Genomic DNA, 12625 nt, shown 5'->3' with positions numbered 1-12625 from the left:
CAGAAAACAATTTCAAATAATAGTTTAGGGTCAGCTTCAGTCTGCGGTTGGAGAGAGGCGGTTCCCCCACCTCTGCGTACAGGCTGTGCACAGGGGTGGTGCGGAAAGCACCTAAGCTGAGACGGAGCCCTTGGTGATGTACAGGGTCCAACAGTTTCAGGTAAGACGGTCTGGCCGAGCCGTATACTACACTTCCGTAATCTAGTTTGGACCGGACCAGGGCTCTGTAGAGGTGCAAGAGAGTTCTCTTATCAGCACCCCAGTCCGTGTATGCCACAACTCGAATGATGTTCAGGGCTTTTTGGCAAGATATTTTCAGCTGTTTAATATGGCTGAGGAAGTTCAGCTTCTGATCAAAGACGACCCCTAAAAATTTGGCTTCCTTGACCGCCGGGATGGTGGATTTTCCCAGACGGATTTCAGGGTCTGGATAGAACTGGCGAAAGTTATGAAAATGAATACATTCAGTTTTGGAGGACGAAAATGTGAAGCCATTCTCCTCTGCCCAACACTGGATTTTGTTGACGCAGAGCTGAAGCCGTCGCTGGATGCTGGCATACGTGCTGCCAGTTGCATATAAGGCAAAATCGTCCACAAACAGCGAGCTTTCCGATCCCTTCTGAACGGATTGAACGATGTCATTAATTTTGATGCTGAAGAGAGCAGGCGACAGGATGCTCCCTTGCAGGACACCCAGCTCCTGCTCGTGAATGTCAGACAGGGTGGTGCCGACCCTCACCTGGAATTGTCTGTCTTGCAAAAAATTGTGGATGAACTGGGGCAGGTGTCCTCGGAAGCCGAGCTTGTGCAGGTCCGAGAGGATTCCAAATTTCCACGTGGTATCGTAAGCTTTCTCCAAGTCAAAAAATATGGCCACCACATGCTGTTTGTTTACAAAGGCATTTCTTACAGTGGTTTCCAGACGAACCAGATGGTCAACGGTAGAGCGATGCTTGCGGAAACTGCACTGTTCTTTCGCCAGAAGGCCGTCGGTCTCTAGTTTCCACATCAGTCTACCGTTGACCATCTTCTCCATTAGTTTGCAGATGCAGCTGGTCAGTGCTATTGGGCGGTAGTTGGAGGGATTCGAGGGGTCTTTTCCCGGTTTCGGCAGCGGGATTATGAGGGCTTTCCGCCAGGAGGGTGGAAAAAAGCCTGTGGTCCAGATGTGGTTATGAACTTTGAGCATCGTGTCCAGGCAGACGAGAGGCGGGGCGAGGGGGTCCGGGGGGTGGGGTGGGGCGGGAGGCGGGCAACGTGCCTCCGCCCGAGGCTTTCCGCTCCCGCCCAGCAGCCCCTGAGGACTGCCGCACAGGATGGGAAGGGGTGGACACGGCGCCTCCACCCAAGGCCAGCGGTTCTAACGAGGTACGTACGTCGTCCGTCTGCGTCCCTGTGGACGTCGTCTGGACCGCGACGTCCACCATCTTGGGTCTGACGACAGAGGCGTAAGACGCCTTAGGCGACGCGGCCTCCACCTGTTTCCTTGCCTCAAAGAAGGATATCTTCTTTTCTGTCTTGACCTTCTGGATTTCCTTTTCCTTTCTCCAGGCGGGGCAGTCTTTCGATGAGGACGGGTGGCCGCCTCCGCAGTTTGCACAACGGGCTGGACTGACGCAATCGCCCTGGTGCGCCGCCTTTGAACAGGTGCCACACACCTCTTCCTCCTTGCATCGGTCTCTCACGTGTCCAAATTTCTGGCATTTGAAATATCTTAGAGGGGACGGCACGTACAGGCTTACACTCACCATCAGGTATCCGACTCGAATGTCCTTGGGGACATTCGGGCAGCAGAAGGTGAGGAAGAAAGTGTTGGTCGGGACTCTGTCCGACCCCTTCTTCACCATCACCCTGTACACGTCGGTCACTCCCTGAGAGGACAGCTCGCTCTTGATTTCAGCTTCAGACACTCCTTTCAACTCCGGGCATCTGATAACCCCCTGTGAGCAGTTGAGACCTTTGTGAAGGGAAACCCTCACCGCCCTATCCACAAAAGTGGTTGCCTTGAGCAGAAGCTGTGTCTGCCTTTTAGACTCTGTCTCCACTAAGAACGTTCCGCTCCTCAGCCTCTTGATGGATTTCAGCGATCCCGCCAGACACTGGAAGCCCTTCTGGATAGTGAAGGGGCTGAGAGCCGACAAGGGCTTGTCGTCATCAGCACCCTCCATCACAAGCCACGACGGCCAAAATCCAGAGGTCTCAACGACCTCCGAATCTGAGTCTGAGTCGTCTGTTCCCGGTCTCCTCCTTTTTCCGAGTTTAGGGGGGTGTGTTTGTTTAGGATTCATGTTTAATAATTGGAAATTCATCCCTCCCTTACCCACCCACCATGGGGTCCAACTTAGGGGCCAGGGTCAAGGGAACACCAGCTTGACCCCTTCCAGGTTTCGGGAGGGATATACGACCAACAGCCTAGCTCCAACGTGTTCCCCCCCGATCATGCCCAGCTCCCGGGGGACAGAGAACCGAGCACTACGGGGGTTATCTCCGTTAGCCTCTAAACTGCCAGTCGTGACCCAGCCCCACGAGGGGGTAGCCGATTGACACACACGGGCCAATGTGTGCCGCCTGTCTTAGGAGAGGTCCGAGCCAAAGGGATGTGTTGAGACCAGCGTGCTCTCTCAATCCCCAGGATCTCATTCCCCTCCATCACAGGTCGCGCCGCACAGCAAACACGGCGGGCCTGAAGAAGGCCGCAGAGAAAAAAGAATGTGGAAAAGAAGGCTTGATGGGGAGCTGAGGACAGAAAAGAGGCGGTAAAAAGAAGAATAGAGAATAGCGAAAGGGACAGTGGGTCACGTTTAGTTTGGGCCTCACTCACGACCTGTTCGGCATGGGAAGCCCTATCAGGGGCATCAGTACAAAAACCACCACTTATTCAGCCCTAACAGCTACGATGGCTATGTAGGCTGTCAATTAAGACCTGGGACAGGAGCAGCAAAACCCCAAGAAGCACTGATGCCCCCGCCGACACAGCTCGCTCGATCACTGGCCACTAAGCCTCCCGACCACGACAAGGTAGTAACCCTCCCGGGAGAGGGTCAAGAGAACACCAGCCTGACCCCCTCCAGGTTTCGGGAGGAACAGGTTGACTAAAGTGTTTAATTTGTCATTCAGGAACAGATCGTATGCATGTGTCATTCTTCATTGGTGGATCCGATGACTATATTGGCATTAAATGAATATTTGAGAAAAGATGTAAGTTTTCCTTTCTTCCACGGTCTGATCTGTCATAAATGCTTTTGCTAAAGACGGAGTACTGTCTCGCACCTTCGTCCACACTATTTCTACTTCTTTTTATGCTGGCTCATCTTCCGTATGTTTTCAGTGGTATGACACCCATACTGGTTGTCCTGTTTCCCTTTTCACAGCCACAGATGGGCTCGTTCTGGCGGCCTCTGAGCCGACAGTCCACACAGAAATAGTAATGCTGTTCAAAATAGAATGAAAAGCTTGACGTCGTAAGTGATCGGGAAAAAATGGCGGTTTTGTTGTTGTTGTTGTTGTTGCTGTTTTTGTTTGTTTTTATTCTATTAGTAAGATTTCTGATGCAAAACCGAAATGGTTCCAGATGAGAATTATACACAGACACCTGGGAACAAATATCATATTAAAAGAGATGGGGGTAATTAACAGTGATCTATGCTTTTTTTGTAATATAATGAAAGACAGTATAAGACAAATGGTATGGCAGTGCACGATTGTTCAAGTGACCAACTGACTGTCACAGCAATGGGTCATTTCAAAATTGCATGCAGGAATGACTGATACGAAACCTATACACTGTATTAATATCATCAAGGAACATTTTATCTGTGGAAAAGGGCCAGTTCCCTCTCTCCCTCTCCCATCCTTGCCCAACAGACACACAGTGGCACACAGTGACACACACACACACACACACACACACAGTGGCACACAGTGACACACACACACACACACACACACAGTGGCACACAGTCACACACACACACACACACACACACACACACACACTATCCATATTCCAACAATCTGGAGCCGCATTAGTTTCACCTCTTTAATTTTCTGAATCTTTCCAAAAATAATATTCCGATGCATATTTCTTGTAATTCTTTTATCTCACTTTTGGCAACAGTTCGGCCAAATATAATCTTTAACGAAATAGTCATAAAACTGCATCGCACCTCTGGGAATGTGTTTCTGGTTCACTGTTTTGTGTAGGAAGTGTGACTCCGGTAATATTGCTATTCCTGATTTTTATTGCAAGCAATTCTACTCCCAAGGCAAAGAGTGAGACGAGACAATCCTGTCTTGATCCACTTCTCAACATAAAGGTACTGATAACCACCCCCAATGGTTGATACTACTAAATGTATCTATAAATATAACTGTAACACACTGTATAAACTGTTTACCAAACCCAAATACATTTTATGTTTCTACCATAGAAATTGAAATTGTATCGAATGCCTTTTGATAATCTAAAGCTTACAGATAGCCAGTTTTATTTGCTTCAAATATTCTTTCACATCATCAGTTGTTTTTATAACTGTGGGTAGATATCCCAACTGATCCTGGTTTATCAATTTATCCACAACACATGATAGAATTAAATTTCCAATCTGCTTTCAGTTTGTGCTAGCTCTGATTGGAAGTCTCATTCGGATGAGACGATAAACCGAGGTCCCGTGTGCAGCATGCACTTAGCGCACGTAAATGAACCCACGCCAACACAAGGGTTGTTCCTGGCAAAATTCTAAAGAAAAATCCACTTCGATAGGAAAAAACGAATAAAACTGCGCGTTGGAAAAAATACAAAAAAGGGGTGGCGCTGTAGTGTAGCGACGCGCTCTCCCTGGGGAGAGCAGCGCGAATTTCACACAGAGAAATCTGTTGTGATAAAAATAAATACAAATACAAATAGATTGTTTGGATCCTCTGCACGCATTTTTTTTTTTTTTTTTTTTTCCAACAGCTGTAACTGTTTTCGCAAATTTAGCATTTCGCTCTTTCTTTTCTGTGCATTTATGTTGCCGAATTCAATACAAAAACACTTGTGACAATTCATTTGTATTTATGATATTGAATGAGCTGTTATGGAGATTCATTATAGGTTTAGGAAACATGACAATGCTTGCATTCATAATGTACCTCCGCATCAAGAACAGTCCCGGCAGATACATTCAATGTTGACCCGGAAATTTGAGCAACACTTCAAAAGACGTATCCGTAAAATTGATCATTCTCAAATTGTTTGGTCATAGTCTCTCCATTTGAGCCAAAAGCACACTCAATTCTGGGTATAAGCCGGCATCAGGCCGAAGAATCCCATAATGATATGTCTCTAATGAAGTTTGAACCTATGTCCTATCAGTGTCAGTACGTGACATTAACCACTTTTTCAAAGAGTCTGGTTCACAACGCGTGTTTCCTTCTTTGCGTGGATATCACCAGTTAAGAACTGAGGCCTCCATTATAAAAAAGATTGAAAGATAGGTTCGTATACAGTCAGCAAGGACGATAGGTATCATGCGAGTTAGCTAGGTTAATCCATAAATAAATTATAATCAGGAAGTCATTAAATCTACAACCGTACTATATTATGTTGAACCGTATCATGTAACAGTACAATACTATATACAACACTACATGAAATGACACTTCACTATGGTAATGTATGGTGTGGTACATTACAGTTCAGAAGGGTGGGGTGAAGTACAGTTTAATAAAGTAGCGTAACTATACTATTTTTACCGTCATGTCCAGCGCATCTCCACACACGTGAGGCCCATGAAACTGTCTCTTGATACCGTCATTAGTGCGTATATCCCAGATCTGGACATAACGACAGTTCTTATTTCACTCACCTATTGCATGCCTCACTTCTTTATATCACCATTATTGCACATCCTCTATAACGCACCTCATTACACCCCCTTCATTGACACCTTTACTACACGGCCCTTCATAACACCCTTTATTATACGCCCCCTTTACATCACCTCTTTTTACACACCTCTCTTTAATAAAAACACTCATCACACATACCTTTTACATTATCCCTAAATGCCAGTAAGCTGTCAGGTCAGGGGCATAGCCCTTGCTACTGGTATCATGTAACCCAGTACTACCTGCTGCATGTGAAGTCACCCAACGACGGACCAGGCGGAGGAGGAAACCTTTCCCAACGGCTGTGAAGGCGGAAGAGGATGACCAAAGGGCAGGGGGAGCTCTTATCCTTGGCTGGAAGTCCTCCTTGGAGATGGAGCTCCTAAGAAAAAACCTGCGCCTGCCGAGGCCGTCCTACACGTGGCAGTATCTGCACCTGTGGGACTGTGAGCGTCGGTGAGCGAGAGAGTGGGGAAGGGACTGCACAACTCCTCCTCACTAAAAAAAAAAATGTTACCTGTGCTGGTCAGGCAACGAGGCTAATGTCGGAACGTCGAGCTAGCCCTTCAACACCCAGCTTTCCCAAGCTCTGCTTGATGGAGAAGTGGTAACGGGGACAGGCAGAGGATGCTGCTGGCAGTTCCTAGTCACGACTCTGCACGCAGGCGGCTGTGGGGTGATGGTCGTCCGCCGTAGACTGGGGCAGATGCGGTGCCCGTATCCTCCCACAGTGTCAGAGCAGCCCTTTTTAGGTACAGAACTGCTCTCCCCACATGTGGAAGGGGAGATAAAAGGATCCCTAAACAAAGCCTGCCTCACCTAGTACCTAGTAGGAAACCGAACCTACTTGGACATCCAACACTAGCGGTTGAAAACAGAAGAAAAGAACCAGGAGTCATTCCCTGACTCTGGGTGCCTGGAATGTTCGCACCCTTTTAGACAGAGACGACAGACCAGAAACGCACACAGCGCTCATTGCTAGAATGCTTGATCGCTACCAGGTGGACATAGCAGCCCTGAGCGAAACCAGGTTTGCCGGTGAAACCCAGGCTGGAGGAAGCTGGAGAGGGCTACACCTTCTACTGCACTGGGAAACCAACACCCTCCAAGAACCTCAAGCGTGGGCTTTGCCATATGAACCAAACTTGCACGACAGCTTGACAGCCTTCCACGTGGGATAAACGATAGGCTGATGACCCTGCGTCTGAAGCTGTCCGAGGACTGCTTCTCCACAGTCATCAGCTGCTATGCCCCGACGATGACCAACCCTGATGAAATCAAAGAAGCTTTCCACGAGGAGCTCAGCTGCACCATTTCAGCGGTAGACCGAAAGGACAGGCTGATCATCCTTAGGGATTTCAATGCCCGCGTGGACTTCTCCTCGTGGCCAAAAGTCCTAGGACAGCACAGCACTGGCAAGTGCAACTCCAACAGACTACTTTTGCTCTCGCTCTGCACGCAGCATGGACTGACCATCACCAACACCCTCTTCCAACAAGCGGACGAGTACAAGAACACATGGATGCACCCCCGCTCTAAGCAATGGCACATGCTGGACTATGTGACTGTCTGGCAGAGGACAGAGATGATGTTTCCATTACACGCTGCATGAGAGGAGCAGTCTGTTGGTCGGACCATCGCCTCGTGCACAGCAAGATGAACATCAGACTTGCACGCAGACTCCAACCAGCCAGGCAGAAACCCCCTAGGAAGCTGAACATCCACCACCTCCCTATCACCAAGGACGTGCTGCTGCAGCAAATCCAAGCAGCTCTCCAAGAAATTCATCGACTGATGTAGAAGAGGTATGGAGCACCTTTAGAGATGCTGTGTACACAGCAGCAGCTGATACACTCAGATCTGTACAGAGGAGACACAAAGACTGGTTTGACGAGAACGACTCTGGAATCTCCAAGCTCCTGGACACACTGCATATACGGCATCAGGATCACATTTCCGATAAAGTCTGCCAGGGGAAGAAGGACCAGTTCTTGCAAACCAGGCAACTCGTACAGAAGAGGCTACGTGAGATGAACACCTGGTGGGAGAGAAAGTCCGAAGAGCTTCAGTCTGTTGCTGATGCTCACGACATGAAGACATTCCTTGATGGTCTCCGAGCTGTTTATGGGCCGAGAGTCACAAGATCAACTCCTGTCCGAGCCTTGGACCAGACTACCCTCCTGACAGACAAGAAAGACATCTTTGCCTGCTGGGCAGAGCACTTCAACACTGTTTCGGAGTGCCACAATCTGATTTCCTCGTGCAGGGGGGTTCAAGTGCTTCTGTTTATTTGCACGTGTTTTTTGTACTGGTCAGTGAGTATTTTTTTGTACTGGTCAGTGAGTATATTTTTCTCTGCCCAGTTTAACTGGCTAGCGACACAGTCTGTCACAGAGGCTTGGAAGGGAAAGGTCTCGCTGTTGGTGCTCTGTGGTTCTGGCTACAGGTAATTACATATTATTTTTCAAAGAGTTTCAAGATATATTTAGTCTTTTTGTGTAAGCATGTTTTTTTTTTTGCACTGCAAATGTAGTTAATATTTGTTGTGCATATATATTTTGGGTGGAACTATGCTTTGCGATATATTGTGTAAACTTGGCTACACCGCAAATTGACCAAAGGATAGTATGTTCTCTGTACATATAATCGCTAACATGAAGAGCAAAGGTAGTACAGAATTGTGCTATCTTTCTATTTCTAAATGTTGAGAAACGTGGCCATGTTTTTCATAATAACCTAGGAATTATTGTTAAATATTCCGTTCCCCTTGTTAGTCCCGACGCATGAATAATGAATAAATGTTTTCCTCTTTTTGTGTCATGTAAGCAGCATGGCCTTAATGAGAAATTGATATTTGATAATTGGATCATGGAGAGTCTGGATAGTCTAAAATAATTATTTGAACTAAGTAGGGGAAAAGGATGAATTAGGTGAAAGGGGAATGTGGAAATTATATAGAGCATATATCTTACGGGTCTTAATACACTGTCCCAGAGTTCCGGGGCGGACGTAGAGACAGCCCAGTCCGAGGAGACGGGATCAAACCACTGTCCGAGGGGACGTGGTAGCGGCCCAGTCCGGGTACTGGAGCGGGACAGACCTGGCTGTGGTCTGGTGAGGCTGGTGCAGCCTCGAGACAACACGTGTCTTGAAGACTAAGACACGTCCGAAAGAACCAAGAAATTTGTGTGTGCAGCACAAGACCCGAGGTGATATGTGTGTTGACTAAATATTTAGTTCGTGGGCCCTCAAAAACATTGAACAGAAGTCAGCATTCCCCAGACTCAAATTGGATGCCTGCATTTGTGTGTGGGTATACGTGTGTATATGATTTGCTTATTAAGCAGAACAATTTGTGAATCTTTTTTTGTTAAATTATATAGGCTCAGGGGCAATACCTTGCGTCTGTTTTGTTTACGGAAGATTGCGGGAGATTGAGATTGAACTCGCATGTGAATGTTTGTTGCATCCCTTTTGTCTAGTCTGTCTTCCGCTCTCTTGCGTAACAAACACCATCCTCAACAGGGACTTGTCCATATTTGACAAGGTAATTGCAGTCCTCCCACAGCTACCAGTCAATGACTCGCTAGCTGCCCCTCCCACCAAGGCCAAGACCCGGAAGGCCCTGAAGCTGACAAAGTCAGGAAAAGCACCAGGAGCAGATGGAATCCAGACATCTACAAGTATGGAGGCGAGGTGCTGACAGACAAGCTGACTGCCCTGTTCCAGTCTATCTGGGAGAGAGGGGAGGTCCTCCAGGATTTCAATGATGCTTCAATTGTCCACATTTACAAACGGAAGGGAGACAAGACAGAATCTCTCTCCTCTGCATCGCCGGCAAGATCTTCGCCCGCATCATACTAAACAGACTGGTTGACCGTGTCTCCAACACAGTCATCCCTGAAGCACAGTGCGGCTTCCGCTCAGGCAGGGGAACATGTGACATGGTGTTTGCCGTATGCCAGATGCAAGAGAAGTGCCGTGAGCAGAACAAGGAGCTCCACATGGTCTTTGTAGACATGACTAAGGCCTTCGACACGGTGAACCGCCATGTTCTGTGGAAGATCCTCCTAAAGTTTGGCTGCCCAGAAAGCATAATCCAGCTGATTTCGTCGTTCCACGATGGCATGCAGGCGAGAGTACAGGAAAATGCTGACATGTCGGATCCGTTCCCTGTGGTAAATGGAGTGAAGCAAGGCTGCGTCCTGGCACCTACGCTGTTCTCCATTCTCTTCTCTGCCATGCTGATTGACGCCTTCCAAGACTGTGACCGGAGCATCTACATCCAGTTTCACACAGATGGCAAACTTTTCAACTTGCGGCGACTCCACGCCAGGTCCAGGGTGTTTGAGGCACTGTTGAGAGAGTTCCTCTTCGCTGATGACTTCACGCTTGCTGCACACACCCATGAGGACATGCAGTTCATTATGGACAGGTTCTCAACATCCTGCAGGCGCTTTGGACTCACCATCAGCCTCAGCAAGACCGAGTCCATGTACCAACCAGCTAGCTCACAGAACGCCAGTGCCTCCCCCCACCTGCAATCAAGATCGATGACACAGATCAAGTCAGTCGACATATTTTGCTACCTGGGCAGCACCCTATGCAGCAACGGAGCCCTTGATGCAGAAGTGACGCTGCACATCGCCAAGGCCACCTCCGCCTTTGGTAGACTCAACAACAGGCTGTGGAACAACAAAGGCATCAGGCTTAGCACCAAAATCAAAACCTACAGAGCTGTTGTGCTGACCACCTTGTTGTACTGCTGTGAAACATGGACGACGTATCGACGTCACATTCAACAACTTGAGCAGTTTCACCAGAGATGCGGAGCAACGGAATATTGGAACGTGCGGGTGTGTATACATATATCTTTGTATATATGTGTGGGGGGGTGGGGGTGGGGGGTATGGGCGTATGTGTGTGTGCTTGTACAAGTAAGTGTTCATTGTGTGTGTGTGTGTGTGTGTGTGTGTGTGTGTGTGTGTGTGTGTGTGTGTGCCGTGGAAGCTGCGACACCTAGCCTAGAAATGAGTGTGTGGAGGAGGGGGGTAGAGGAGGTGCAGGGTAATGTGTGTGTGTGTGTGTGTGTTGGTGCTCATGTACGTTTATGTGTATTTGACTGTGCTTTAATATCTGTGAAACTGCATGTTTGGTGCATATCTGTTATGCATATGTGGGTGTATGTGTGAATGTGTGTCTCCATGTTTTACATTTATTTGCTTATTTATCATCATTGTTGTCTTTTTTATTTATCTATTTATTTATTATTATCATTATTACTACTACTTTTTTATATTATAATTATTATTTATTTATTTATGTACGCTTATAGTTGACTTCATCAAGTTTTTGCGCCTTATACATAATATTAGTAGTGGTAGTAGTTTTTTTTTTTTTTTTAATGTATTTATCAATTATTTATTCACCCCTTTTTTTTTTCTCAAGGCCTGACTAAGCGCGTTGGGTTACGCTGCTGGTCAGGCATCTGCGTGGCGGATGTGGTGTAGCGTATATGGATTTGTCCGAACGCAGTGACGCCTCCTTGAGCTGCTGAAACTGAAATTGAAACTCACCAGAGATGCCTACGAAAGATCCTCGGCATAAAGTGTCAAGACAGGGTCTCCAACCTCCAGGTCCTAGAGAGGAGTGGCCTGCCCAGCATCGAAAGCCTGCTGATCCAGTGCCAGCTACGCTCGACAGGACACGTTGTCCGCGTGACAGACAGCAGGATCCCGAAGATGCTTTTGTATGGCCAGCTGAAGGAAGGCCACCGCGAACTTGGAAGACCCTGCAAGCGCTTCAAGGACACTTTGAAGACAAACCTCAAAGCCTGTGACATAGAGATCGCTTCCTGGGAAACTGATGCCCTTGACCGCCCTCACTGGAGGATGCTATGCTCTAGTGGCATAAAGACGTATGAAAACAAGAAAACGGTGGCCATTAAGGAGAAGCGTGAGCGAAGGAAGCAGGACTCAACTTCTGGAGACATTTTCCCTTGCAACACCTGTGGGGAGTGCTGCGCATCCAGAATCGGCCTCTTCTCCCATCTGAGGACACACACCGACAGATAAGCCTGCCTGCCTACTCGTCCGTCGGTCCGACGGGAGACTCCATATAAATGCCAGTTCCTTATACCCCTCTGATTACACGGCACCCTTTACAGCACCACTTCATTTGGTCCAGAACAATTTTGCGTCTTGAGTCAAAAGCATCAATTTGACAAAGCCCCAATTCTGGAACACACTTCTGACTCCAGAGTAAATTCATTTCAGCCATACACAGCAACTCCCAGGATCAAATTTTAATGTCGCAACCTAAGCGCTCGCCGGTCTTCGAGAAACTATTAATGTTGGATCACCATGAGACCACCCACTCACCGGAGGAGATCCAGCACTGCTACTTTGTCTTGTCAGTAGTGTTGAGTGGTACATGTTATGATTCATGATATCAGTGACACCACCTCCCGAGTCCCCAATGGAAAATAGTAACTGCCTTGTCACGGTGTCAGACTGAGCACCATCCCAGAAGTTGCAGCCGCCTTTAAGTCCATCCATTGTCAGCCCACATTAATCTACCGACGCTAAACACACTGACAACAAAGCACCTGAGATATGGAAATAAAAGAGTGAAAGCAAGGCATTAAGTCCACTGAATTTGGGACACAATGACAAACCTCTTATGGGGTTCAACCCCATGACCTCCTAGTCGCCCGTCCGTGACGCTAGCCACATCGCCACACCGACTTATCTCA

General features: G+C 47.7%; 1 protein-coding gene across 1 annotated transcript in view; it reads right to left on the bottom strand.

Annotated features, from left to right (window-relative positions):
- The window catches only part of LOC143292303 (uncharacterized), a 78900-nt gene that overhangs the window by 9625 nt on the left and 56650 nt on the right, over positions 1 to 12625 (bottom strand). The window contains exon 5 of the mRNA XM_076602491.1: positions 5737 to 5817. Within this exon, the coding sequence (XP_076458606.1) occupies positions 5737 to 5817 (81 nt within the window). The remainder of the gene's footprint in view (positions 1 to 5736; positions 5818 to 12625) is intronic.

The sequence above is a fragment of the Babylonia areolata genome, chromosome 18 (genome assembly GCF_041734735.1).
Source record: "Babylonia areolata isolate BAREFJ2019XMU chromosome 18, ASM4173473v1, whole genome shotgun sequence".
In the NCBI taxonomy this organism is placed as follows: domain Eukaryota; kingdom Metazoa; phylum Mollusca; class Gastropoda; order Neogastropoda; family Buccinidae; genus Babylonia; species Babylonia areolata.
This window is presented reverse-complemented; position numbering and strand designations above follow the sequence as displayed.